The 25,833-nt window shown below is 41.1% G+C and overlaps 1 protein-coding gene across 2 annotated transcripts; it reads right to left on the bottom strand.

Moving 5' to 3' along the window:
* Nucleotides 1–141: 141 nt before the first annotated feature.
* LOC149305957 (engulfment and cell motility protein 3-like) lies at nt 142–25,640 on the bottom strand. 2 transcript variants are annotated; one of them, XM_089539880.1, is made up of 21 exons: nt 25,516–25,640; nt 23,645–23,758; nt 23,191–23,231; nt 22,841–22,913; nt 21,992–22,042; nt 19,234–19,403; nt 17,852–17,951; nt 17,130–17,281; nt 15,510–15,588; nt 14,256–14,306; nt 13,707–13,829; nt 12,604–12,735; nt 11,527–11,631; nt 10,806–10,914; nt 9,691–9,827; nt 8,449–8,612; nt 7,327–7,439; nt 5,816–5,920; nt 5,196–5,278; nt 3,433–3,510; nt 142–3,019 (listed from the first exon to the last, which is right to left on the bottom strand). In XM_089539880.1, the coding sequence occupies exons 2-21, from the start codon at nt 23,720–23,722 to the stop codon at nt 2,807–2,809; spliced, it is 2,157 nt and encodes a 718-aa protein (XP_089396006.1). In that variant the 5' UTR covers nt 23,723–23,758; nt 25,516–25,640; the 3' UTR covers nt 142–2,806. The 2 variants fall into 2 exon arrangements, with proteins under 2 accessions (XP_089396006.1, XP_089396007.1); XM_089539881.1 differs by lacking the exons at nt 22,841–22,913; nt 23,191–23,231; nt 23,645–23,758; nt 25,516–25,640 and adding an exon at nt 20,742–20,880 and having other exon boundaries at nt 21,992–22,039.
* Nucleotides 25,641–25,833: the final 193 nt, after the last annotated feature.

Raw genomic sequence — 25,833 nt, 5'->3', positions numbered from 1 at the left:
CCTTCCTTGAGCCTAGCTATGACATGCTAAACATCATGTATCTTCAATCTGCCACAGCAGGCAAAGAAATCCCCTTTCCAATGCATGGACGCAGCCATCCCAAAGGTTCCACCATTCAAAGTAACACCAAAGTGAAAACTGTTCCTTTTAATGTTGTTTTTAATTATTAAGGTCTTCTTGCCAACGGCAGTACCACAGTGAACAAATTAACAGTAGAAGCACCTGAGCAGGAAGGAAGTCCCTTTACAGAAAGAAACTGAGGTTTCCTTTTAAGTCGGTGGGCATTTACAGCGGTGCAAGAATAATTAATGCACAACAAGGGAGGTAAGGAAAATGGTAAATCCAGTGCTATGGACTCATTCGAAAGAGGCAAATACTGCCACAAGTACAAAAAAAGTAGTATGTGTGTGTATGTGTGTATGCACACGCACAGATAGAGAGACTTCACATGAAAAACAACAATCACATTTGCCTTCCCAAGTGGCTAACCAGGAACTAAGAAAACGGCTCTTCATGAGAGTATTATCTGAAACCATCATAGCTCCCAAATGACTGCAGAAATGTCTTTGGAAGTCCATCTTACAAGAAGCTGGTAGGAACAGTCACATTCTGGTAGTGGCCCAAGTCATTTTACTGTGTGAAATCACAGATTTGGAAGGGGCCCAGTAAATAATCTAAGCCAATCTCCCACTCATTTGATACACATTCCTCCAAACTTCCTTCTTGGATACTGAACATTACTGCTACCACCACTCACTCCATGAGTTACTTCAGCAGTACTACAAGCAGACACTGTGCATATCATGAGTTGCTTAATCACTGGATGGGGGAGCGTGTCTGCAAAAAGTTTCCTTTTCTGGAGATTCTTGGCTTTCATGTTTTTTAAAAAAACAAGTTTCTACCTCCTCTTCTGAGGATGACAATATTAAAAGTATGTCAGCAATACCAGGTAAAGTCTTTAAGGCTGGGGAGCACAAGAAAGTAGCCGGTGGCCAGTGGCCAGATGCAGCTTCAGTGCCTATACAATTCCTTGTTATTCCTTATGACTGGCAAGAGCAGAATAAAAAGTATAAGGCATAGTAAATATGACAGCAAGAAAAATTATTTGGATAGTCATAGAATCCACCTTCAGTTTGGAAAGGATTTAGGAAATCACTCAAAATAAAGAATACATTACAAGTAACATATCCTGAAGAAGTTTTCAAGAAAAGTTTGATTCATGTTCAGAGCTCTTCTCCCTAAAATAAGGGCTTCTATGAGCCTACCAAGAAAAGCATTCTTGGAAGAAAAGCCATCAGAAACCTCTTCCCATTCCATACGCTGCTTGCAGCGATAATGAAAAGAAAGGTCCCTGAAAGCTGGTGCTACAATTTTTGAACAAAATGTCTTGCTTCACTAGTTCTCCTGTTACTTATAAAGATCAGAAATGTACCTATATGGCCCACTTTTCCCATACAGCAAGGAGCCAGTTATGTAAAGTGCTAGCTTCTGCCTTGCAAAACAGAGCAACAGGCAAGGAAAGTATCAACAGAATTTCAGGCTACATAAAATCAAGGAAAGGGTGAAAAACTGGTTGGGGACAAAACAACTGGGGTGGAAGATTGATTGCTTTTCTTCCTGGGAAAAGCACAGGGACAACTTTTGTCTTGGTAGAGTCTTCGGTCAAAGGTTAACAAGTTAAAGGATTATAAGTGAATAGAGGCATCTAATTGGTTTCTGTGACTAAAAAGATACTGGAACAATTGGAACCTCAGTCTGAGCTAGCAGAACTCTTCTTGTGTTCCTATTCTGTCTTGAGGAAGTCAGAGCCAACAGTAAGATGCAGAGTCTTCACCATCCTCCAGAACAATGCTCAGGCTAACTAGATATGCTACCAACACAAAGTTTCTCCCTTTTCATCTTTTGCAACACTTCTGACAATTACCAGTCTCACATGTGGCAGCAGACAGAAACCTACCTATGTTTTCCAAGTTCCCTTAACTGGCATAAAATAGGTGAGCTATATGATTAAAACAGCCTCCTTAAAGAACTAACAGTGAAATCTGCTGGTAAAAGCATTAGCTTTCCCTACCAGGCTGAAGCATCTATGTGACTGCCTATTACATTCCTGGAATAAGGTCTCTAGAGCACAACCCAGGATCTGTAGAAGGCAAGCACTCTCTTGCTCCCTGTAACTTTTTAATGCTTGTCACAGATGTGGCTTTGTAGAGAGCCAGGGGTAGATGATAGCAATTAAACTCTGTTCCCCATCTCTTATTATGGTCTCAAGGGGCTGAAAAGGCAATTCAGATTAAACTATTAGAAATTCTGTGATTATCTCAAATTGTGTAGCTACAAGAAAAAAGATAATCTAAGGCTATATACACATATGCACATTTGTCTGTTTTAAAAAAGAATCAAACTTTCTGATTTCGGATTATGATTTGAAATAATGCCCACACCAAGGCTTAATGTGCCATAGGTTAGCACAATTCTTTCTCTCCCCACTTTTTGATAAGCGTGGTTTGCTGCAATTTCTTTTGCTGTGATGTCTGAATTAGTTATTCTATAGTCAAAGCGGATCTCAAACCTGATCTGAGTTTTAAATGGATTGGTAGCTTAGTGTTTATCATCACTGGCCTGATTCTGATGTCATGACAAAAAAGGTTAGAGAAAACTTGGAAATGGTAGACAAAAGGAGAGAGGGAAGCCCATGGCACATTCCTGATCCAGTTTGGAGCGTCACCCAAACTGTGCTAGAGCATTAAAGAAGTAGCATACCCTGTGATCGAGACTAAAGGCAGGAAATGCTAACCAGAGGCAGCCCTTATTGTTCTATATGGGTGAAATCATAGCAGAAGTTTAGGTTACTGGGGGGCTTCGGGATGACAGGCGGGGCATCTGGGATGGGGATGTTCTCCAGATCCAGCAATTGCAGCTTGAGTTCCATTGATAGCAAGATATCCAGGTCACTCTGTGTCCGTTCACTCACCATTTCTCGGCCCAGCAGGACATTCAAGCCGTCAGTCCACAAGCAGAACTGAGGAACAAGAAAAAGGAACATTGGTATTTACCCCATGACATTTTCATTTCGAGCAGAGGAGGGCTGAATATCCTATAGGACAAGTTGTTCCTCCCACCTGCTCCTTTTAGGCAGGAAACTATAGAAAGACTTTCTGGTTCCCATGTGGGGAAGCAAGCCCCCAGTGAGGTATCCAACAGCCCCAAGGAAGATAAAGGCAAAACCCTTCTGAATAAATCTTGTAAAAAAATAACCCATAATAAGTTCCCCATTAGGGTCACCATAAGTCAGAATCAACTTGAAAGCAGATAACAACAATGTGGTCCCTGCTCTTATGTCCCAAATTCAGTTTTACTGAGCATGCACTTTTTTTCAATTAAAAAAACCCCTCCATGTTTTCTTGATAGAAAAGTTCCAGAGAGTCTACTCACTTCGTACCGTGTGGGAGCAATGAAATTCAAATGCTCCCCAACATCATAGCTTATGGAGAAGGCAAGGTCCAGCAGATCCTGGAAGGAAGGCAAAAAAAGAGATGGGAAAGGATACTACTTTAGCAAATGGAATTCACAACCACAAAATGTAATGATGGATGTTCACTTTAATAGCTTTTACAGGATATTAGGTCATCTTATGGAGGATAAACCTACCACTAGGTACTACCCATGATGGCTATTTACTGAAAGCCAGTGTGGTGTAGTAGCTGCTGTATTAGACTGGGACCTGGGAAATCCAGGTTCTATTCCACATAGAGCCATGAACCTCATTGGGTCAATCACCCATTTCTGCTTCACTCATTTCACAAGGCAATTGTGAGGACAGAGCATAAAGGCCTGTTCAATTTGGCACATGGAACTTTAACTTGACTTTTGTACAGAATTCTCAGGAAATAAAAACAATCCAAGGCTGGGATTGCTGCCATTTCCTTGCATAACCCTGGTTCTTTATCTGGCTTCCTCAGATTTTTTCTTATTGCTCAGCAAGCGTCTCGGTTTCCTACCACTAAGAAGCTAAGGAATCTTCCATGGAAAACATTGTGCCAAATATTATAGGACAGGCTACATGTTTTTTAAATGTTGCCCATCAGTATCATAGCCTCAGTGCCAACTTTTGAGAAATGAAAGTAGTTCCTGTGCTATTTATTTCCTTTTTAAATTTAAGATGCTTATATTCCATCCTGCCTTTGTAAAAGGAACACTCAGAGCAGCTTACAACACAACAACAAAAACAAGTCTCTGCTATTTTCTGGTAGTAATATGGTGTCATCTGCATATCTTAAATTGGCAATGTTCCTCCCTCCAATTTTTATGCCTCCTTTCTCTGTGTCTGATCCTGCATTCTTTCTGCACAGTACTAATAAGTGTTAAGTTACTGTGCCTCTGCTGTTGTCTCTTAAAGCTCCTCTGCCAGTGTAACCTCTCACTACTACTGCTGTTCAGTAGCTGTTTGGCAAATTTAGTCTGGCTCCTCAGCAAAAACCTGTCTGACATGGGAGACCCTACCAGCAGCACTGCTGCCATTAACATGGCCCTTTTCTCACAGGAGCACACAGTCCTTCCACCACAGAAAGGTAAGGCCATTAATGGAGAATGGCTCATGTGGTTGTAGAAATCAGAGCCTGGAAATAATGTGCTAAAATGAATTGGTTACTCTTAATTTCTGAAATTTTATGTTAATTTTAAAAGCAATTATTTTAATTCTTAAAGATTAATGATGTAATAATTAACACTTTTTGCTTTGTGTGTGTGGTTTGGGCAATTATAGGCTTTTAAAATTTAAAATTAAAGTTTCTAATGCATGACCAATTAATATAATGGATTACAATTTGACAAATTTAATTGAAATTATTTACATCAACAAATGAATGTTTTAATTAATTTTTTTCCATTTTACCATAAACACTAACATTTTCAAATGGAATTTAAAACAATGGAAGAATTTGCAAGGACATATAACATCAAGAAGTGGGAGGAGCTCATATATGTGTGTAATTGTGTATGTATACATACACACAGAACAAGCCTCTGTTTTCAAGGGCTATAGCCATCTTCCTCAACCTGGAACCCTCCAGATGTGATGGATGGGAACAAGCATCATCTGCAGCCAGCATTATCCCTGGCTGAAGATAATAAGGAGTCTGGAGGATCTCCATTTGGATAGGATTGAACTGGAAAGAAGGGCTGGAACAGAGGCTGACCTTGTTCTGCTTTCCAGAGCTCTTTTCCTTTGTGTGTGGGCATTCCCGGCCAATGAGCAACGCTTTCATGTCTGCCACAGGAACTGTAAACATAGATAATAATAATATAATGTGCCCATTTTAATACTCCCTTAGCATACAAAGAGCTACACATTGACAAATATGCTCCTTCCTGCACTAAATACTAAACAAGGACCCAAAACAACCAAATTGTCTTTTTGCAGATTCTTTCTTTTCATTCCTACACATGTATATCTCCCTCTTTTTATTTCTTTCCTCTTGTAACTGGAAACTCAGAAAACAAAAGCAATCTTGCCAACTGTCCTAGAAGTTGTAAAACTGATAAGGCTGGCCCTGTTGTAAGGCAGAATGAAATGCATGAAGCAATGAATTTTGAATGTAATGACAGGGCAAAATCTGTTAGTTATCTAATTTCTTATTACTATATTTTCACAGTTCAAGATGGAAAGACAAATTAGCCTCATTTGCCAAAACAACTAGACTTTAGGCAGTATGTCCTGTAACTTAACTTGGGCAGATTCTGGCACCATTGTTTGCTGTTCCACCTCAAACAGCTGTTCCTGAATATTGAAGAATACAGACAGGATGGGACCATGTACCTTTCTCAGGCAGGCTCTCAATGGGCAGGCTTTCTATGCCTTCTTCGATATCTCCATAGTGAAGAAATTTGTGGTTGGGGGAAAGACGGCAATACCAGAGTTTATCTGTCAAAAAGAAACAAGACAACAGTCACAGAATATAGATGATGAACGCAAGAGCCCCTCTAGCAGGAGATGCAGTATGGAATTCTTGCTTCTAGTTTGTACTGCTGACAGTACAAAACTTTCCTCAGATTCTGCATTCCAAAAGCAAAGTGTAAGGAACCTGAGACATTCAAGCTTTTGCCTCTCTGCCCTTTGAATTGTCTAAGCAATATTTTTGGAATCTAATTTCCAAATTCTGTGCCCCAAGCGTGGAGACAAAACAGAGTTCTTATAAATCTGAGGGAGAGGAGCAGCCAGGCAGACCTTCATTGTGAACTCCTTTTTACACATTCCCATTGCTATTGTTCTGGCATCTGAGGCAGGGAAGAGAAGCTAGACACAACTCTAGGTGCACCTGATAACTGGCTCCAGCAGCTGGTGAGAGCCCTCTCCCCACATTCAAACTGCCATTGCTCTGCCCTCTGTGGAAGAGAAAAGCAGCCAGACACTGGCTGCTTTTAGTGAGAGACGCTCCCTCCATTCCATCTGTCACTGCTCTGGTCTATGAGGGATAAAAGGGCAGCCACCATCTGCTGTATTTAATCCCTTCCTCCATTGACATTTCCTCTTCCTTATTGTTTCATATTTTACTTAGACACAAGGGCAGGGAACTGTCAGATTAATTATTTATAAGCCATCCTGGGAGCCTTGTTGCCTGAAGGGTGTAATATTCTAAATAAATAAATTATCTGCCCTTCTCGTGCAGTCAGGTTTATTTATTTAATCAATTTCTATCTCACTTTTCTCTCATATGGGAACCAAAGCTAATCCAAAGATCATCTAGAAATGGTTGTTGGGATAGTTATCTTCTGATCAGCAGAGTTTAACTCAGAGTCTTAGAGCATCACTGGGAAACCTCCCAAGGATCAATGCTAGAGCTAGATAGTCATGAGGTTTATCAGATAGACAGCCATTAGGCTTGAGGGACCTACTTTGTTTGCTATTAGAACTGATTACAGTTATAATCCACCAACCAGACATAGTACAAAAGTAATATAGTATAAAAGGTGGTCTTGAATACCAAAGCTAAATGGAACTGACAGTTCTTCCACACAAAATCCCCAAGGTTTCTTCATTTCAATAGTACAGGTAAGAGTGGGGAGCTGTTGTTAAAAACTGGGAATGAGAAATCCATGTCAATTTCTTGAAAATTACCCATTGGTTTACTAGTAGGTCATGGTTTACTTTCTCCCTATTCTTGAACTAAATTCTCACCCTGATGCTTGCTTTTCATCTTGTAAATCACTCAACGTGCTTAGAAATGAGCACCTTTCAGGGTTAATATTTTTTTAATTCGTAATATTCAGAAACATGCCTTTCCTTGCCCCAGCTGAGTGGGCCACTTGGTCTGCAGCACTATGACTTACCCTGCCTGCGCCGGCTGCTAATTTTACGGAAAAGTGTCCCTTCACAGAGGTGCAGGAGTCTCTGCTGTTGGATCAGCTTGAAAAGTTCAGGTTTCAGCCGCTCCCTCAGCTCTCTGGATCAAAAACATAATGGAAGAAGTAACAGTACATTCTATGGTGGTATACTGGTTAAGTATACTGGCAAAACATTCCAGATTCAGGTCCACATTCAGCCATGAAACTGAATGATCTTTAGCTATTATTATTATTATTATTATTATTATTAATAATAATACATAAATTCTGTAAATCTTTGGATGCTTGTGACAACTGCAGGGACTTTTTTTTAAACCAAGAAAATTCAATAGGAAAGGAACCACTATTAAGTAGGACCTGTTCCAAATTTTAGGAAATGGAGATAGACACATAATTGGTACAATGTGGTATATCCAGAAACTAAATGGCAAAGTGCCATTAAGCACCTTCACTCAAAGAATTCTAGAGTAGTACACAAAAGTGTGAACAGAACTATTTGCACAAATATATATAGATATGGCATAACAAAAATTATAAATAACCATAGCAAGCAATTAAGCAAGTTCAAAAACAAATTAAAGGATAAAAATATAATGAAGTTCAACTGGATTTATTTAGAATCATTCTCAAGATTGGAAACCCTTCATATTCTCTATGTGAGATCTTTGGCCAGGCCAGAGCTTGCCTTTGCAATCCACTGGCTGGTAACTGTTACTACTACTACTCCTTCTCTTTGTTATTATTATCATTTATTTATATAGCACAATCATTGTACATGGTGCTTTACATATAAACACTGAGCCCTGCCAGATGACATAGACTCTAAAATATGTATACAGGTAAAGGAAGGAGTAATACAAATATAAAACTAATCAATACAAATGTAAAACAAATTATCCAAATAAAATACGAACAGCAACAACATTATAATATAAAGAAAACTGACAAAAACACGTAATAAAAATATAGAAGACTATCAAACAATACTAAACTAAAATTTCAAAAGCTTATCTGCAGTGAACTCCTGAACAGGGCTAATATTGACTGCATAAAGTTCAGCACTTGGGTCACACATGCATACACAAAACAGTAAGATTCCTTACTCACAGGACTGGTGCAGCAAGGATCTCCTCTTGGTGCATTCGTTCTGTCTGCCGGAGACGTAGAATCTCACTGTAGTTGAGAGCATTCACTCGGCTCTTGAAGAGCTCCAGTGAAGTGGGTCTTAAGGCCAGGGTTCTGGTGATCTGCTCCCGAACTACTTGCATCACCTGCAAAAATCACAGAGTCATCCCAGAAATAGACAGCAGTGTCCTCTTCAGCCCACTCAAATGCCTTTCTTTTATCACATAACAGTGTCATGGTTCTGGATATAGACTCAGGCTGAAGAACCAACAGATTTATTATCCAAGGAGAAACCAGGCCAAAGTCTACACCAACAACAGCTTGAGCTTAGCTCCAGCACTGAAACAACTCCACAATGAATAAAAGCTGACATGTCAACATCAGCTATAGCTCCAGTGTGAGTTTGTAGAGAGAACTTGGGGAGTTATTGGAGAGTTCTAGACCAAAGACCTGCCTTTAAAATGTTCCATTTTGATGTCAGGATGGAATCTCAAGAGGGAGTTCCAAGACTGGGGCATAAAAAATCTTGAGTCTGCTCTCATACCTCCTCATGCAAGTTGCTTACTCTGAGGTGTCACAACATCCTTTAAACATCCTTTAACCCTGAATGTAACATCATCCTTGAAAGCTCCGCCAATGACACTCACCCCAGCAAAGTGGGGCCCTGTAATAAAAATTGCATGTTTCATCTTTGATTTACCCCAGCTTGGACTGGATTGTATTATATTTTAGCCATATATAACCTGTAGCTAAGGGAACCAGGGCTGCATCTATGTTGCAAAAATAATATAGTATGACACCACTTTAACTGCCATGCTTCAAAGCTATGGAATTCAAGGAACTGTAGTTTCGTGAGCTACTTAGCCTTCTCTGTCAAAGAGCTCTGGCACCACAACAAATAATTCCCAGAATTCCATACCACTAAACCATGGCAGTTAAACTGATGCCAATCTGCATTATTTCTGCGGTGCAGATGCAGCCCAGGTCTACGCTGTTCCTCTATGATTCAAGCACTGGCATATTTTCTTTGCATACATACAACATTTGACTTCAGTGTCTAGTTGTTCAATAATCACATCCCTTCATGTTCTTTACATAGCAAATACACCTTCGTGATGAAACGAATTCCAACCAGATGGAAACCATATCTGACCAATCTAACTAAAGGGATCAGCTACCCTCTTTTTAAAATACAGTACACTGACATTCATAGTTAGGCCTCACCTTGTCAAAATCCTCTTGTGTAGCACGCATCTCTTTCCAGGTCTTGTTTAACAGTTGGATGCAGGTGCAGAAGAGTTCCTCAAAGAAATGTTCTTGTCCAAAGAACATGGGATAGAAGGCCTGGGCTGTCTCAGAGCCTGTAATAATGGAGCAACATAATGGCTGTATGGTTATTCCCCCTTTCTTTCTTCTTCTTCCTCATTTTATTTCTGGACTTCCAAATATGAAAGTAAAGCAAGAGGTCCCAGAGTACTCTTGAATAAAATTCAGAGCAGTTAGACACTCAGAAGTTTCTCAGAACAAGATTAGTTTTAAAGGCTGTGTCAGCTAGAAAAATACCCCCTCTGTCTTTCCAGGCAGTTAATTTAAACACCCAGCTCTGCATTGGAATCATCTCAATTGAATTCATGAGAACTTCAAGTGTGCCTTGTTTTTTCTCATTCCTATTTTTAAGGACTGGCATTGTAACCTAGAACTCCTAAACCTAAAACACTAGCTTTGAAATCTGAAGCTTTATGGGCAGGGAGAAGCTATATTCGGGAGTGGATGTCAGAGGTGCACGTCAGGGCTTCCTCTGCCATGCTAGAGTTAGTTCTACTTAGTTATGCTATAGCCATGTTGGGAGCCTGGGAGGTATAAGGGAGGATAAGCATCTGCAGAGAATTGTTGTGTGTGAGCCAAAGTCATACACTGTCTGGCTTTTCATGGGAATGGGAATGTGAAAGGAGGGAGTGAATCTGGAGTGAGTACAGAAGTAAAACTAAGGCCACATACAGACAGGCTAAAATAAAGCTGCTATGGGTCACTTTGGAGGTATGCTGTTTAAGTGATGCATGTGTCCTAAGAGTCTGGAAGCCGTGCCAAAGCCACACTCCAGTCCTAAGGGCTGGAGCTTGGCTTTGGCACAGCTTCTGGACTCTTAGGACGCATGCATCACTTAAACAGCATACCTCCAAAGTGATCTGAAGCAGCTTTATTTTGGCCTGTCTGTATGGGCTCTTAGATTAATAACTCAGATCTGGAAAATGAAGTGCTATGGTGCTGATTGGTTGCAATGTGTTCATTGAGTTAGACAGAGAAAGAGCACTGCATACAGAGAGAATAAAAATACTTACAAGGCTCCCCAACATGAAGGATTTCACAGAGCATGAAAGCAAGCTGGATGCTACTCCGGGCAAATGGACATTCATGTTTATCTTCTCGGCTGCTGTTTTCAAGAATGAACTGAGAAAGAGGAAGGGGGGAAAACAATATTATCACCTTCTCAGGCCACCAGAAGCTTCAGAAAATGGCCCAACCATGATGTGACACAAAGCAATTGTTTCAGATAGCATATTCCAGAACAGGTTGTCATTTTCCAGTCTTGTCTTCTACATATTAGAAAAACAGAGAAGCTTCATACCCACTTAATATTTTGCAGAGAAAAATGTGTCTGGGTAGTATCATTTTGCTACATAACGATCTAGATTTGGAGAATGTGTTCATTGATTTGCAGAATGACGACAGTGTTGGGAATATATACTTGAATTAGTCCCAATTTAAACCAAATCATCTGGAAATCAAAATATACATAAGTCCAATGGGTCTTCTCTAGTCTTTTCTAGTTTGGACTAACAACTGTATTTAGGATGTAAGAATTACAATGTTAGATCATAACACTTTTCTGTCTAGTTTAGAATTCTTCCTATAAATGGCAACCAGAAATAAAGCTTCAGGAAAAATTCAAAAGGTGTGCTATGAATATACTGTCCTATTTGCTAACTGGAAGAACCCAGAATGTGGTAATTAATCAGAAAAGAAGAACAGCTTCACAAGCAAAAGAAGTCCTTAAGTTACCCTGCTGTAGGCACTTGGAAAGTGTCTGGAAAAATAGACCATGCTGTCTAGAGCAAGTAGTCCTGGAGGAATGCGGTGTAAATCCATTGCAGGGTTACTATTATTCTGAAAGGAGAAAATATAATACAACTTTAGGTCTTTTGTATTTTGAGCAAAAACTCAAATGAAATAGAAAAACTCTCAGAATGAAAGTACACAATGCAAATGCAGCATCTGGAGACATAAGATCAGATGAACACATTTATAGGCAAAATGTTAATGAACCTCTATATGCATAGTACTTTGCAGACTTTTATAAATGGCAATGGCACGCAAACAGCAGCATTTACTTTATGGGAAAATGCTTCTAGCCCTTAAAATTGCAGACATAAACAGGAAATATAAAGAGTGACTGTTAGAGCCACTACAGCTCATGTATTCTGATATATGAGCTGTAGTCCCACTAACAGTCACTCCTCATCCTTACAGCTCTTATTGCAAGGAAGTTATTCTAATGTTTATGTAGATCCCGTTTCCTATAGCCTGAATCCATTGCTCTGTGTCCTAGTATCTGCCCTCAACTTGTACATGAGGTCAACTTATAATCAAGTATATACAGTAATGTCTTTTTTACTTTTGGCAGCATGTATAGAAATAGCCCAGCACTGGAAGACACTTAGCAAAGCTATCCACACATTTATGGCCAGAATGAGTCTGGTCAATTGCACTGGCAGAAAAGCTTACAAAATTTCTATACATGAGTATATACAGTACTTATAATTTAAAGCAAGTCAGAGGTTTAAAAACAAAAGATACTTTTGAACACATATGGTTTAACTTTATTGAATATGCCAACATGAAGGTTCCTCTGTGCTGTCCTTCATCTTCCCTGCTGAGATTTTAGACAAATCCTTTTTGAATGGGACTCTTCAGTACTATGTTATTGAAATGTATAGTGAAATTATGTTTTGTTTTGTTGTTTTGTGTTTATCTTTTTGAATGTTGCATTATGTTATTGTTAATAGACTACGCTATTTCTCTTTGTAATATGAAGCAGAAAATTTCAATAAAAATATTCACAAAAGTTAAAAACCTCACCACAAAGCCTAGCTTGCGGAACTCCTTAGAGCAAAGGGAATGCCGACGTTCAGTATTTGAACTGCCAGTGGAAGAATCATTCTCGGACACAAAGGCCGCATGGCGCAGTGACTGAAGCAGCTCTCTCTGTTCCTGTGCAAAGAATATAGTCAAAGTACATCTGGTCAGCTGGAAAGGCCAGGGTCTGAACCTAGGATCTCCTGGATGCAAAGCACTCAACCTGACAGCCATGAGTGAAAAAGAACAGCATACAGGCTGGACTGTCTTGGGAGAACTGGACTGCTCTATCCCTCCTCAGTTCCAAGCATGGAAACTAGGAAGGCTGCCAGAAAAGGGAAGATTCCTTCTCTGCACCCACAAAAGATATGCAGCAGGCTTTTGGGGTGGAGGTAGAAGCACTACTCCTTCTCTTTCCTCTGCTAGACGTCAGGAGGCTTTCCCAATTTTTAAAAGACCAGTCCCTTTTGGTGGCTTCTCTGAAGCCTGAGCTAAATCTATATTCCACAGAGCTATGCGGACCTGCCCCAAGGCATTATGTTGTCCGAGACAAAGGACAAGATGGCACCTGCTTTTTAGTTCATGTACAAAGAGTAACTCAGCTGGAAGATGGGATAATGAAGAAGGTTAATTTGCCCAGATAGACTGTGTGGCTAGTACAGTTCTCTCCTCTACCTGAGGGAACCGCTAGAAAATTCACAGGGAACAGCTAAAAGTGGTTGCCTTGCTCTGGATAATGGTAGGGTCAGCACTGGAACAATGGCTCTTCCTGTCCCATCATGATTTAATACAAAGGAAAAGTCAAGGATGCTCAAGGGAAAGAAAGCAAGCCAGTGCTTTTTTTTTTTTTTAATTTATATACCGCTATTCCAAAGATCATAGCGGTGAACAGCAAGTAAGCTAATTGATATGCTTAACATATCAAACATGCTTTGGTGTATTTCCTCCCCCCCACCACCACAGTACTTCAGAAAATCTCAAACCCATGGACTGGGCCAGGAATTCAAAGTGGTGGAATCCTATGGTTTTAGTACTTTCCCCACTACACACACACACACACACACACACACAACTATAAACCTGAAAAAGGGAAACGAAAATAGAACCTGTGAATAGGGATCCATTGGAGTCCTCATCCTGCGCTCTAATAGGTTCAACGTAAGCGACTGTAGCACATAAAGATAGTGGGCCATCTCATCTCCAATTGGCTCTGATGCATGGACAATATTCTACAGAAGGCACAGAGAAGCACAGGTGTTTCCGGAGCTTAGACAAGTTATTTTTTTAAAGGCAACAGCACCCAGAAAACCCTTTCCTCTGTAGGGTCAGTTACAACATGGCTGGGAGAATTCAGGAAGTTTTAGTCCAAGAAAAAAACTTTTCCCAATTCTGGCTGATTCTATCAGTCAGGTACCAGCACTATTCCACTATTGTGTTCTGATAAGATCTTCCAGCTCCCCACAACAAGATACAGTACAGACAACCTGTCCATCTGCCAAGGTAAAAGTGGGAGGGCAGCTGTAGGCAGCAATGTGCAATCAAAGTAAAGGGCACGCTGGAGCTACATGAGTCACATAAAACAAAGAGTCTGGGACAAAAACATGCATACCAAGGAACCCCATACACATGCACACACATGTCACCTGCATGCCCACCTTATGGATAAATTGCCTGAGATTCTTCTCCCCCAGATATTCCATCATGTCCTAGAAATGGAAAAGAGGCAATAAGATAGTCTCATTCCTACTGCACCATATTCCTTTTATCTAAGCTGAATCTGTGTATGTGTTCCTGTGCAAACATTCAAGTTTTAAATTCTGAATGCAATTGCCAACATTTCCCACCATGACTGGTCCTTGAATTCCACAGATTATTTGGCACCCTTACTTCTTTATTATTATAGGTAAAATTCAAACCAAGTTAGATTAACTTTGATTTTCCTAAAATCAATAGAAAAAGTTAACTATATATTAATGTAAGAGTCACTGGTTGTACTAGGACCTAAGTTCAATTAGCTTGGTTTGGATCTAAACCTTTATTTTTCCCCAACAAATTGGTCAGTTGCTATTTACCAGCCCCTGTGCTTGCTAGCTCTTCTTCTCAGAAACAACAGGTAAGCCTCTTGTGTGCATGCGACAGATAAGCCTCTTTCCACTTTCCAGGCCACTATCTCTCAGTCTCAATTTCCCCCTCTGTAAATAGGGAATAACAAATGAAGACCCAAGGACACTCATTGGGGACAAAGACAAGGTAAAAAGAAGCTGTTCTTGACAAGTTATAATGCTCAGTATGGAGCCTATGATGGGCTGCATATACAACATTCCTCACCACTAGCTAGTCTGACTAGGCCTAATGGGAGTTACAGTTCAGCATCTGGTGGGCCACACAATTCCCAATCATCCCTTAAGCAGGGTGCTGGGACTCAACTGGTGTCCGCTCTCTCCCTCTCAATCAAATGCCTCCTGTCTACCAACAATCCTGTAGCTCCTGTACACACAGTCATGGGATAGGTGGAAGTAAAGTACACCTATTCTAGTTACAGGACTGTTTGGGAGAGACTGGGAGGACAGAAGGATGAAGCTATTTGTCGCTTTGTTTCTTTCTCTCTCTGTCTCATGTGGATATGCATACACACACCTTGAAGATGTAGATGGCTCCACCCACCTCATGTAGAAAGTCAGACCCTTCCTCAGTCTGGGACTCAAGCAGCCCCCCCAGATGTTGCTAGACTGCAACTCCCAGCATTCCTCACAACTGATTCTACTGGTTAGGGCTGATGGGGCTTGCAGTGCAACAGTAGCTAGACAGCTATATGATTACCACTCCTGTTCTGCACCTAGTCAAGGCTCCCAGTTCTTCCATCCCTCCTGGTGACAAACAAATGCATGGGACCAAAGGATCCCCCTTACCCTCCTCTCTGACTCGCTGGCATTAAGAAGCAGAGCAATAAGAAGAGCTGTGGCTTTTAACTGCAGCTGCTGATTCATTCTAGAAGGAAAAAAGCAAGCAAGCAAAGGATGAGCATCATTCAAATACCAGAAGCGACTATGGTATCTCACCACAGCCCCTGTGACCTTCACCCAGGCCCCTCAGTGTCAAAGCCAAATGGAACCTCAGTTTCCAAAAGCAATGGTCATTTTCTCTATTTATAGTATTCAGCCAGTAAGTACTGTTGCTTGTGAGCCGAGATGGCATCATCCGCCCATACTAAGAAGGTGGTTATCTTCTGGGAATTGCAAGGTATGGAGAAATATCTCCCAAAATTCGGGGGGGGGGGGGATCTTTAGAGGGAGTTAAAACAGCCCAGTAAGAACTGAATGTGCTCATGGATCAGCACAGAATGCAGGGACAGAATTGAGAGCCGTGGTACAAAGGAAGAGAATGGAATGGGGTGATTGGAATTTGGAGGAGAGCCCTCCACCCTGCAATACTCAGTTGCAGATGTAGCATGTGCCCTTGAAGGAAAGCAATGAGAGTGGACTGCTATACTTGTATCTTGCTTGTAAGCTTCCTAAAGATATGTTGGTGGTCACTGGAAGAAACAGTAGAACTTGGGAAGGTTATTCTTTTGGACTACAGCTCCCAGAACAGCAGCCCAAAACAATAATTTTTTCCAAATTCTAGGAAACAGGATACTGGACTAGATGAACATTTGGTATGATCTAATCAGGTTCTTCATACATTCCCAGGACAGAGAGAAGCCTATGTTCTCCAAATTTTGGTCTACAATTGCCACAATTAGCAATGGCTGCTATAGTGGATGGGAGCTGCAGTACACAATATCTGGACAGCACCAGCTTGTCTAGCTTGCCACAGACCCACAAGAACCTTGATACAACAAACCAGCAGATACCTGTATCTCAGGGCCAGAAAACAGAAGAGAAGGATACCAAAGGATGAGAGAACAGGCAGTGGAGCACCAAACTTATGAAAGATAACAGAGCAGATGAGATCATCATTGTTTTGTACATGATCAGATGAGATGCTTGAATGGGGTTGTGTACCTGCTGTGTTAATCAAATTTATAAAGCCTATTTATTTACATGTTTAATATCAGTTATATATTTTTCCCATCACTCCTCCAATTAGTTCTACGTGGCTCTCCTCTCTCATCTATCCTTATAACCACCCAGTGAGGCAGTAATAATTAGTCCAGGGAGGTTCATGACTCAGTGAGGACTAGATTTCCCAAGTACAAGCCCAGTACTTACTCCCTACACCACAGTGGTTTTCAACGATTTCCTAAGGCATGGCAGTTGAATTTGTGGCCATACAGATGTTGCTGGGCTTCAGCTTCCATCTGTCCTGTCCAGCAGCCATGCAGGATGGGACTGATTTGAACTGTGGTCCAACGATACCTGAAGGGCCACAGGTTCTCCATCCCCATAGTGGGATATATATATGTATTGCAGACCCAGATGCTGTGATGGAATGTATGTTTCTTCTTACATCCATTCAGTTAATATCAGAAGGATAGAAATAGAGGCTAAAAATGGCATCTGGAAACAGGACAGTTGTTCTGTGCTTACACTTGCAGAAGGGAGATGAGGCGCTCAAGGGTCACTTGATGCTTGACCAGTTCAAACAGAGAACGGCTGGTTGGCACCATGTTCTCCAAAATGGCCAGTGAAATCTGCTGGATGGAGGCATCCATTGGGACTACGTTGACATAGCTGACAATCTGCAACAAGGAACACAGATTAAGGGTGGAGAAAGCAAAGCATTGTCCACAGTTACATCTTGTAATGTTTCTAACCTATCACATGGAATCTTGGGGATTATAGGTTCCCCAAGGACAGAAATGTGATTTCCAAGAATTGGTGGGAAGCCATCACAGTAAATTATCACTGTAAACAGAAGGCAATGGAAAAGTGCAGTTCTCTGCTTCAGGTTTGCTCCAGGTATTATGCTGTCTGAGGCAAAGCACAATATTGTTTTCTGTCAAATATCTGATGTCACCTTAAATATGCCCCCTTAACAGAAATGCAAAACTACCCCTGTATATTTAAGCCCCCTTTTTCTTCCATGCTCAGAATCAAAATAAACCTATCATATATGGCACCACTTATATCTTTTAAAACAGAGCCCAGAAAAGTTACTTTTTGAACTACAATGCCAGAATTTCCCAGTCAGCATGAGCATGCTGGCTGCAACATTCTGAAGGTGTTGTTTTGTTTTGTTTTAAACAACCTCCTAGCTCCAGGTCTAGAGACAAGGTCTACTTGGAACCATATACCAAGGTAGCTATTACCTTTTTGATGAAAGCTGGACTGAGAGTCTCCCAGGAAACAAAATCGTGCTCCATCAGCTCCACGAAGGCCTTCAGAGCATATGCTAGAATCTCCCCTATACTGGAGCAACAGACAGCAAACAGGGTAAGAGAGTCCCAGAAATGCTACCCTTGAGGGCCAAAGTGCAGCTCGGACACAGACACCCAGAAATCACAGGAATGATGCATTAGACATACCTAAAAAGAGAGTGGGAAAGAAAAAGAAAGAAAGAAGGAGAAAAAAGGAAAGGGAGGGAGGGAGAAAAAGAGCAGTGGAGAAAAGGAAGGTTTTGTATAAATTCAAATTCCAAGAAGAGGTGAAGAGAGATTTGAGAAAAACAGAAGGTATAGAATTTTGCTCAGCCAATCCTTTGCTTTTGTGACCAGAAATCTTAAATTTGGCAAGTGGATACAATAGGAAACTGTCCATGATTTATTTACACAATATGCATGCTTTATTCTTGTCAGTAAAAACACCTGTATTCCTTTACATCTATTATTAATGTTTTGCAGTCCCAGTCTAGCCTACCAAATAGGATTGTTGTGATGTTAAAATGGAAGAAGAGAAGGAGGAATGCCATATACTAACAAATTCTGGGATAAAGTGCAGGGCTATTAGTGAAACTCATGAACACAACAACCCTGCTACTTCCTGAAAAGGCAGATTACATTGTTGGAAGACTTCAGTGGGGAGAAGAGATGTGTACACTGACTTGAGTTCATTGGAAAAAAGGTGGGATATAAACATTAAGAACAACAACAATAACAAATTAAATCATGGATGGAGCAAAACAATGATATCCCTCCATTTGGTTACAAGAAAGTTATACACTGTTCTATATGTCATGTAGATACTATTGTGCCACCAACTCTGTAGTCAGGCAGTGTCCCAGACAAAGAGACCCATGAACCTATGAATCTGCTGTCCCTAAACTTTAAAACTAGCAGGAGCTTCCAAAGGTCTCATGCTCCACAGACCAGCAGACCAACACAGGAATAAGCTCATGGAGGAAAGACAGTATTGTGAGCCTTCTCTTTGAAGTCCTTTCATTTTTTAAAGCGAGGAAAATTCTGGAAGTTGTGGCATAAAAGATTTCACTCAGATCCCAAACATGGAAGGAGCAAGTTGCTTGGAAGAAGCAATTCTTGTTGCTATGATGATTGATCTGCTTGGCTGCCCTGTCTGGCAATACCCCTTAGGTTCTGAATTGGACATACTAGGTAATCGCTTAGGAAGGCACACTGCACAAAAGATTCTGAGAAGAGGCAAGAAAGAAGCATCAGACTTAGCCAAAGAGAACAATCTGGCTCTTTCTACAGAGAGACTGGTGCCTTCAAAGCTTTCCTTCCCCCCTGATACTCACATGTTATCTTCTTCCACAATGAGAAAAAGCTGGTTGAGACCATTCCTGCTAATGAACTCCTGAGCAAAAGCAACGTCCCGGGATAGACTTGCCAACTTCTTCAAAGAGTCAGATTTTACATCCAGATTGTTGCTTTGAATCCCACCATGTAACTTTGCTGCCTCTTGATCCTATGAGAGAAGAATTTTAAAGATGAACTTACACTCGTGTTTCGTGATTATATGGCCACATTTGTAATAAAGCTGCTATTCTGTAGTGGTCCAGTCCAAGAGCTATGGGTTCTACATGTATTCTCCAGTCGGCTCTCTTCAACTGCGGGCTTGCCATCCATGGACTGGAGCATCTGCTGATGTCCCCGCCCCACTCTCCCCAATGGTGGCACGTACACATATCTGCACCAGCGCAGTCACAAGCATGTCTACCACAACAGGGAAGAACAGGATTTGAGGTTTTTGTTGTCTGCAGGGGGGGGGTCCAGATCCAAAGGGCTGACTGTATAGCAGCCCTAGGGAATTTGGGTACAGTGCTAAGTTTAATATTTACATGCTGCATCTATGTAGGACAACTAAAACAGCTTACAATAAAACAAATTAAGGGAATACCTCAGATACTGAAGAAAAATAAGCAAATTTCTACAACTATTCAATAACAACACATTTATAAGTATAAAAAAAGAACAGTTCAAAGTATAAAATGAAAAGCTAACTGGTAAAGCTGGCAAAAAGTAGGGCTTCCTTGGTTCTTATCTAATAAATGTGCCACAGAGGGGGAAGAAAGGGTGTGACACTAGGCTAGAAGCATGAGCAGAAACAGAAACCAAGACGCCAAACAGCATTAACAGAAAAGAGGAAGTGGAAATTGAAGCCACATCATAGTGTAACATAGTTGAAAATCAGAATCTGGAAGTCTCTAGTTATAAATACTGTAACTAATTGTGTGTGTGTGTGTTGTTGGTGTTGTTGTGTGCCTTCAAGTAATTTCCAACTTATGGCAACGCTAAGAGGACACTGTCATTGGGTCTTCTTGGCAAGATTTGTTCAGAGGAGGTTTGCCATTGCCTTCTCCCAAGGCTGAGAGATTGTGATTTGTCCACAGTCACTCAGTGGGTTTCATGGCCAGGCTGGGAATCAAACCTTGGTCTCCAGAGTCGTAGTCCAACACTCCAACCACTGCTTTGGAATGATGGCTATCTAGGGGTTCATCTATCCTACTTCTTCCCTCCCTCTTTCTCCTTCCATATGCCACTAGGGACTATCCAAAAGTCTTAGGTGTAGACTCAAAAATCTCAGGATCTGAGGTACTTCTGACCACTAACCCTACTATGAGTAGCCATTTTTCAAAATGCCCAGCAGTGACTACTAATGACTGAAAAAACAAACACTACACCGGAAAAAGTTTTCTTGTGTACTGAAAGATTTATGATTAGTAAATCTTTCAGCAATATGAGTATAGTATCTAGACTGAGGGAAGTAATAGCGCTACTTTATTCTAATTTGGTCAGACCTCACCTGTGTACAGTTCTGGGCACCACAATTCAAGAGGGATATTGACAAGCAGGAGTGTGTCCAGAAGAGGGCAACCAAAATGGTGAAAGGTCTGGAAATCATGCCTTATGAGGAGCGGTTTAGGGAGGTGAGTATGATTGGCCTGGAGAAGAGAAGGTTAAGAGGTAATATGATAGGCATGTTTAAATATCTGAAGAGGTGTCAAATTGAGAATTACCAGTAAGTTTGTTATCTGAGACTAGGGCACAGAGCAATGGATTAAAACTACAGGAAAAGAGATTCCACCACAACATTAGGAAGGACTCTCTGATGGCAAAAGCTGTTCCAGCAGTGGAATATGCTGCCTTGGTGTGTGGTGGAGTCTCCTTCTTTGGAGGTTTTTAAACAGAGGCTGGAGTGCTTTGATTGTGTATTCTTGTACGGCTGGGGGTTTGACTGGATGGCCCTTGAAATCTCTTCCAGTTCTATGATTCTATTAAACTTTTCTATGAACTAACTAGAAAAGGATCATACTAAATGTGATGAAGCAAGAAAAAAGCTATTTGTGAATAGGAATAAGGTATAGTTAATTCCATCCAGAAGGGCAGTATACAAAGAATATGTTAAGAAAGCCATCTTCCAAAAACCAGAACTTTCACCACCAACTAAAACACCAAGCTAAAACTCAAATTGGCATTTATGAACCACTTTAGACAACTCTGCCTGAAGCCACTAAGATCTGGCAAGAACTGACATCCTGCAATAGTAAGAAATAATGCAACTACAAATAGGCTGAACCTCTAAACACTTCAATGTCTTTTTCCAAAGGAGAGTGTTTTCAGCAATGACATGTGATACGTTTTACTGTTAACCATTAACTCAGACTTGGACAAGAATATGGCTATTCTGTTTATGTTTAATTAATACTTGTTTATCTGACAAATATTTAAAGAAAACAAGTTCCAAAGTTAATAAAGCTAAACTATGACAAAGAGTCTGTGCTATTTTAGTATTATGTTTTTTAATTTCCTTTTGATACAAGGATTGAAAAACAATCTGCAAAATTAACGTTCTTTGTATTGTTTGAAAACTCTTATAGTGTGAAACATAAGAAGTATTTCTTAATTCATACAGTGGTAAAACAGTACCAAGATGCAGATATGGCTGAGTAAAAATGATATTAAGAGAATCAAATCTTCATGTGTTTGTGATACTTCTATCATTGAAGAACTGGAAAAATTGTTGTGGTCTTACAATTCTACAACAGAACTTACTGGCGCAGTGGTCAGTTGTAGGATGCTCCCATTCTTTATTTCGCCACGATTCTAGGAAGGATAAAAATGAAAATAATAGCACCATTAAAACTCTGCATCTGACATAATGTGCAAATAGCCATTGTGGTATAGTAGATACAATGCTGGACTTGGTAGATCCAGGTTCTAGTCCCCAATAAAAACACACTGTGAGCCTGTTCCTGTTACTCTTTCTCAGCCTAATTCTCCTTCTAAGTTTGTTGTGGCGATGAACTGAGAACAGCAACTCACATCACCTTACTTTCATTGGAAAAAAGGTGGGATATAAATATAACTAATAAATTAGAAAGTGAACTACTTAAAGAGTCTAGATCAAACTCATAGATAAGGTTGTAGATAAACTGTAGATAAGTTGCTAGCTTGCAAATACAGTAAGCCGCTCACGTCATGAATTCTGCACCCACAGATTCCACCATCCATGGCTTGAAAATATTCAAACAAACAAATAAAAAATCCAGAAAACAAACCTTGATTTTGCCATTATTATATTTAAGGGACACCATTTTACTACAACATTGCATATAATGGAACTTGAGCATCCATGGATTTTCTTATCCACAAAGCATCCTGGAATCAAATCCCAGCTGATACCAAGGTCCCACTGTAAACTGGATTAACCTGCTGGTGGCTGACAGAGAAAGGATGGAGAGATGTATTTCTTAGGTAGGTGTTCTTTCCCTCCTGTAGCAGTCAACTTGGATTTTATGCTGACCACATTAGTTTCTCCTCTGCCAGCCCACACCTATCTCCAGGGACAAAGTTAATTGTTAAATATAACACTACACCCAACAATATACCATACACACTCACCGATTCTGTGATGTATGCTTGCTGGCCGTCCACATACTGAAGAGCATAACGCTCTGAATTATTCAGGTTCCACCTATATAAGAGATCAATCACCAGTCAGAGTTCTGTGAGACAGAAATGAGGAAAAGCCAACAAAGCTGGAGCTCCTCAGGCAACATGGTAATAGTCTAATAATATATTTCCACCCCACAGGAAAGGTGAGCAAAGAAGCTCCTTACGTGTCATAGGAAGGAACTATATACACAAACAGCAAAGGTGCAATTTTTCACCTGGAAAGGGTCTATGCAATGACCAGGGATTCACTTATTTTTTGAGCTTGAAGATGACAGAGAAAAGTAACAGTTACTCACGCGTCGCAAACCTCTTTCACAACTGCAGACAATGGTTTGGCCTGCAATTAAAAGCAAACAGCACATAAATACTTCAGCAACGAGTAGAACACCAGACCTGTGCACACTTGCCAGCAAAGCCAACTGGTTCCAGCCCAGATACATGAATCACCAGAAGTCTGACTTTGTAGTACATATAAAAAAACACAGCTGTGTTAATCTGTTTCAGTATGCAAAAGGATCTTTTAGTACCTTTGAGACTACCTGAGAGAAAGAAATTTATAGCATAAGTTTTTCTAGACTAGGTTTGATGAAGTACTAACTACCCAGTCTATGAAAGCTTATGAGACAAACTTCATACCCTCAATTAGTTTCAAAGGTGCTACAAGATCCCTTATTGCAAAGTATACTTAGAGTTAAGCTGGTGAACTTTTCCCAGCCCCAGGCAGAGAATGAGAAGGTGGAACGCACTTACCTGATTGAGTTCTATGAGTTGAGGGATTGCCCCCATCATTTGGACTGCGATTTTCACAACATCTTTGGAAGGAGGCATGGTCCTGGCCCTGCTGCTTCCACTTGGAAGCAGCTCCTGAAATGGAACAAGTTAAAAAGAGCATCATGAAAGAGCAATGGAGGTGATCCTCCTAGTCCCTCAATGAACAATGGTCCTGTTTCATCACTGCAATCCCACAGGAGCCTGTGACCAAAGTATTACTTACCTGCCCAACTACATCTATGGGAAACGGTCCCAAATTCCATCAGCTGCCAACCTGACAGTATACAGAAGGGTAGAAGAAAGACTGAGGGAGGCCTGCTTACACTTGGGGTTACCTTCCCTCTCATTCCCCACCCATTCATTTTCCCCATGGTCACATAAAGTACACTATCATCTTGCGGACAGGAATCCTCATTCCATACTTTGTAATTTGCTCTGAGACTAAGAGTAAGGATACAAATACTATAAACAAATATTAGATCATGTGAAGTCGAAGGCTCTCATGGACGGCATCCATAGCTTTTTGAGGGTTTTGGGGGCCATGTGGCCATGTTCTAGAAGAGTTTATTCCTGGCGTTTCTGCAGCGTCTGTGGCTTTGGCATCTTCTCTGAAGCTCCAAAATCATCTGAGGAAGCTGAATGAAGTCTTAAAAAGCTCCTGCTGCCAACTTGTTTCTTTCAGTGAGTCTCAAAGGGGTCCAAGGTCTCTGTACATTGTTATTAATCTTATATCCAAACGCATCAGAGGAAGCAGACTGAAGTCTAGGAAAGCTCCTGGCGCCAACTAATTTCTTTGAGTGAGTATCAATGGAGATACAAGATCTCTTGTTGTTATTGTTATGATTATTATATCCAAATGCATCAGAGTGAGTACTAGGAAAGCCCCTGGTGCCAACTTCTTTCTTTCAGTGAGTCTCAAAGGGGCCACAAGATCTCTCTATATTATTATTATTATTACTATTATTATTATATCCAAATGCATTGGAGGAAGCAGACTGAAGTCTAGGAAAGCCCCTGGTGCCAACATCTTTCTCTCAGTGAGTTTTAAGTGCTACAGGATCACATGATTATTATCATTATATCCAAGTGCATCTGAGGAAGTAGACTTTAGTCTGGGAAAGCTCCTGGTGCCAACTTCTTCCTTTTAGTGAGTCTCAAATATGCTACAAGACCTCTATTATTATTGTTGTTGTTATTATTATTATTATATCGAAATGCCTCTGAGGAAGCAGATTAAAGTCTAGGAAAGCTCCTGCTGTCAACTTCTTTCTTTCAGTGAGTCTCAAAGGGGCCACAAGATCTCTCTATATTATTATCATTATTACTATTATTATTATATCCAAATGCCTCTGAGGAAGCAGATTAAAGTCTAGGAAAGCCCCTGGTGCCAACTTCTTCCTTTTAGTGAGTCTCAAATATGCTACAAGGTCTCTATTGTTGTTGTTGTTGTTATATCAAAATGCATCTGAGGAAGCAGATTAAAGTCTAGGAAAGCCCCTGGTGCCAACTTCTTTCTCTCAGTGAGCTGTAAAAGCGCTACAGGGACAGATGGTTATTGTTATGATCCTTCTCTCCCAATGCATCTGAGGAAGTAGACTTTAGGAAAGCTGATGGCTGCCACCTCCTTTCTCCCAGTGAGGCTCAAAGATGTCTCCACATTCCTCAGAAGCTGTTGGCCAGACTTCGTTCGCACAAAAGCTGCTCTGTCCCCCAAAGACCCTCCCAGCCTCCTCCTCCTCCTCCTCCCCAAAACGGACAGAGAGAGAGAGAGAGAGCCCCAGCCTCTGAGGGAACCAACCCCAAGCCTTCCCTCCCTCCCCGCCTCAGCCAAGGAAGGAAGGAGCTTGTACCCGAGGCAGGGACCGTGGCTGCTCCGTTTCTCCTCAGCAGCAGCGCCGGCCGGGCCTCAAGGAGCTCCTCCGCTGAGGGAAGTTCCGGGGCGGCGGCGGCGGTCCCTGGTCCTCTCCCGGCTCTCCCTGCCTCCCAAAGGGCCGAGGGTTAAGACGCCGTCCCCGCCTCTTCCTCCGGCCGCTGGCCTATCTCTCATGCTACATTAGTGTTGCTCTTCGCTTTCATGGCTCTAGCTGCCTCCCGTTGCATTTCGGAGTTTGTAGTCCAGCGAGGCCTAAGAGCTCTCTGCCTGAGGGTTCTAAACGCCTTTCCTCGAA

Source organism: Sceloporus occidentalis, unplaced genomic scaffold, assembly GCF_023333645.1.
Source record: "Sceloporus occidentalis isolate IW3139 unplaced genomic scaffold, rSceOcc1.0.p SCAF_10, whole genome shotgun sequence".
NCBI lineage: Eukaryota > Metazoa > Chordata > Lepidosauria > Squamata > Phrynosomatidae > Sceloporus > Sceloporus occidentalis.
Note: the sequence above shows the minus strand (reverse complement) of the source record. Positions and strands in the feature narration are given on the sequence as shown.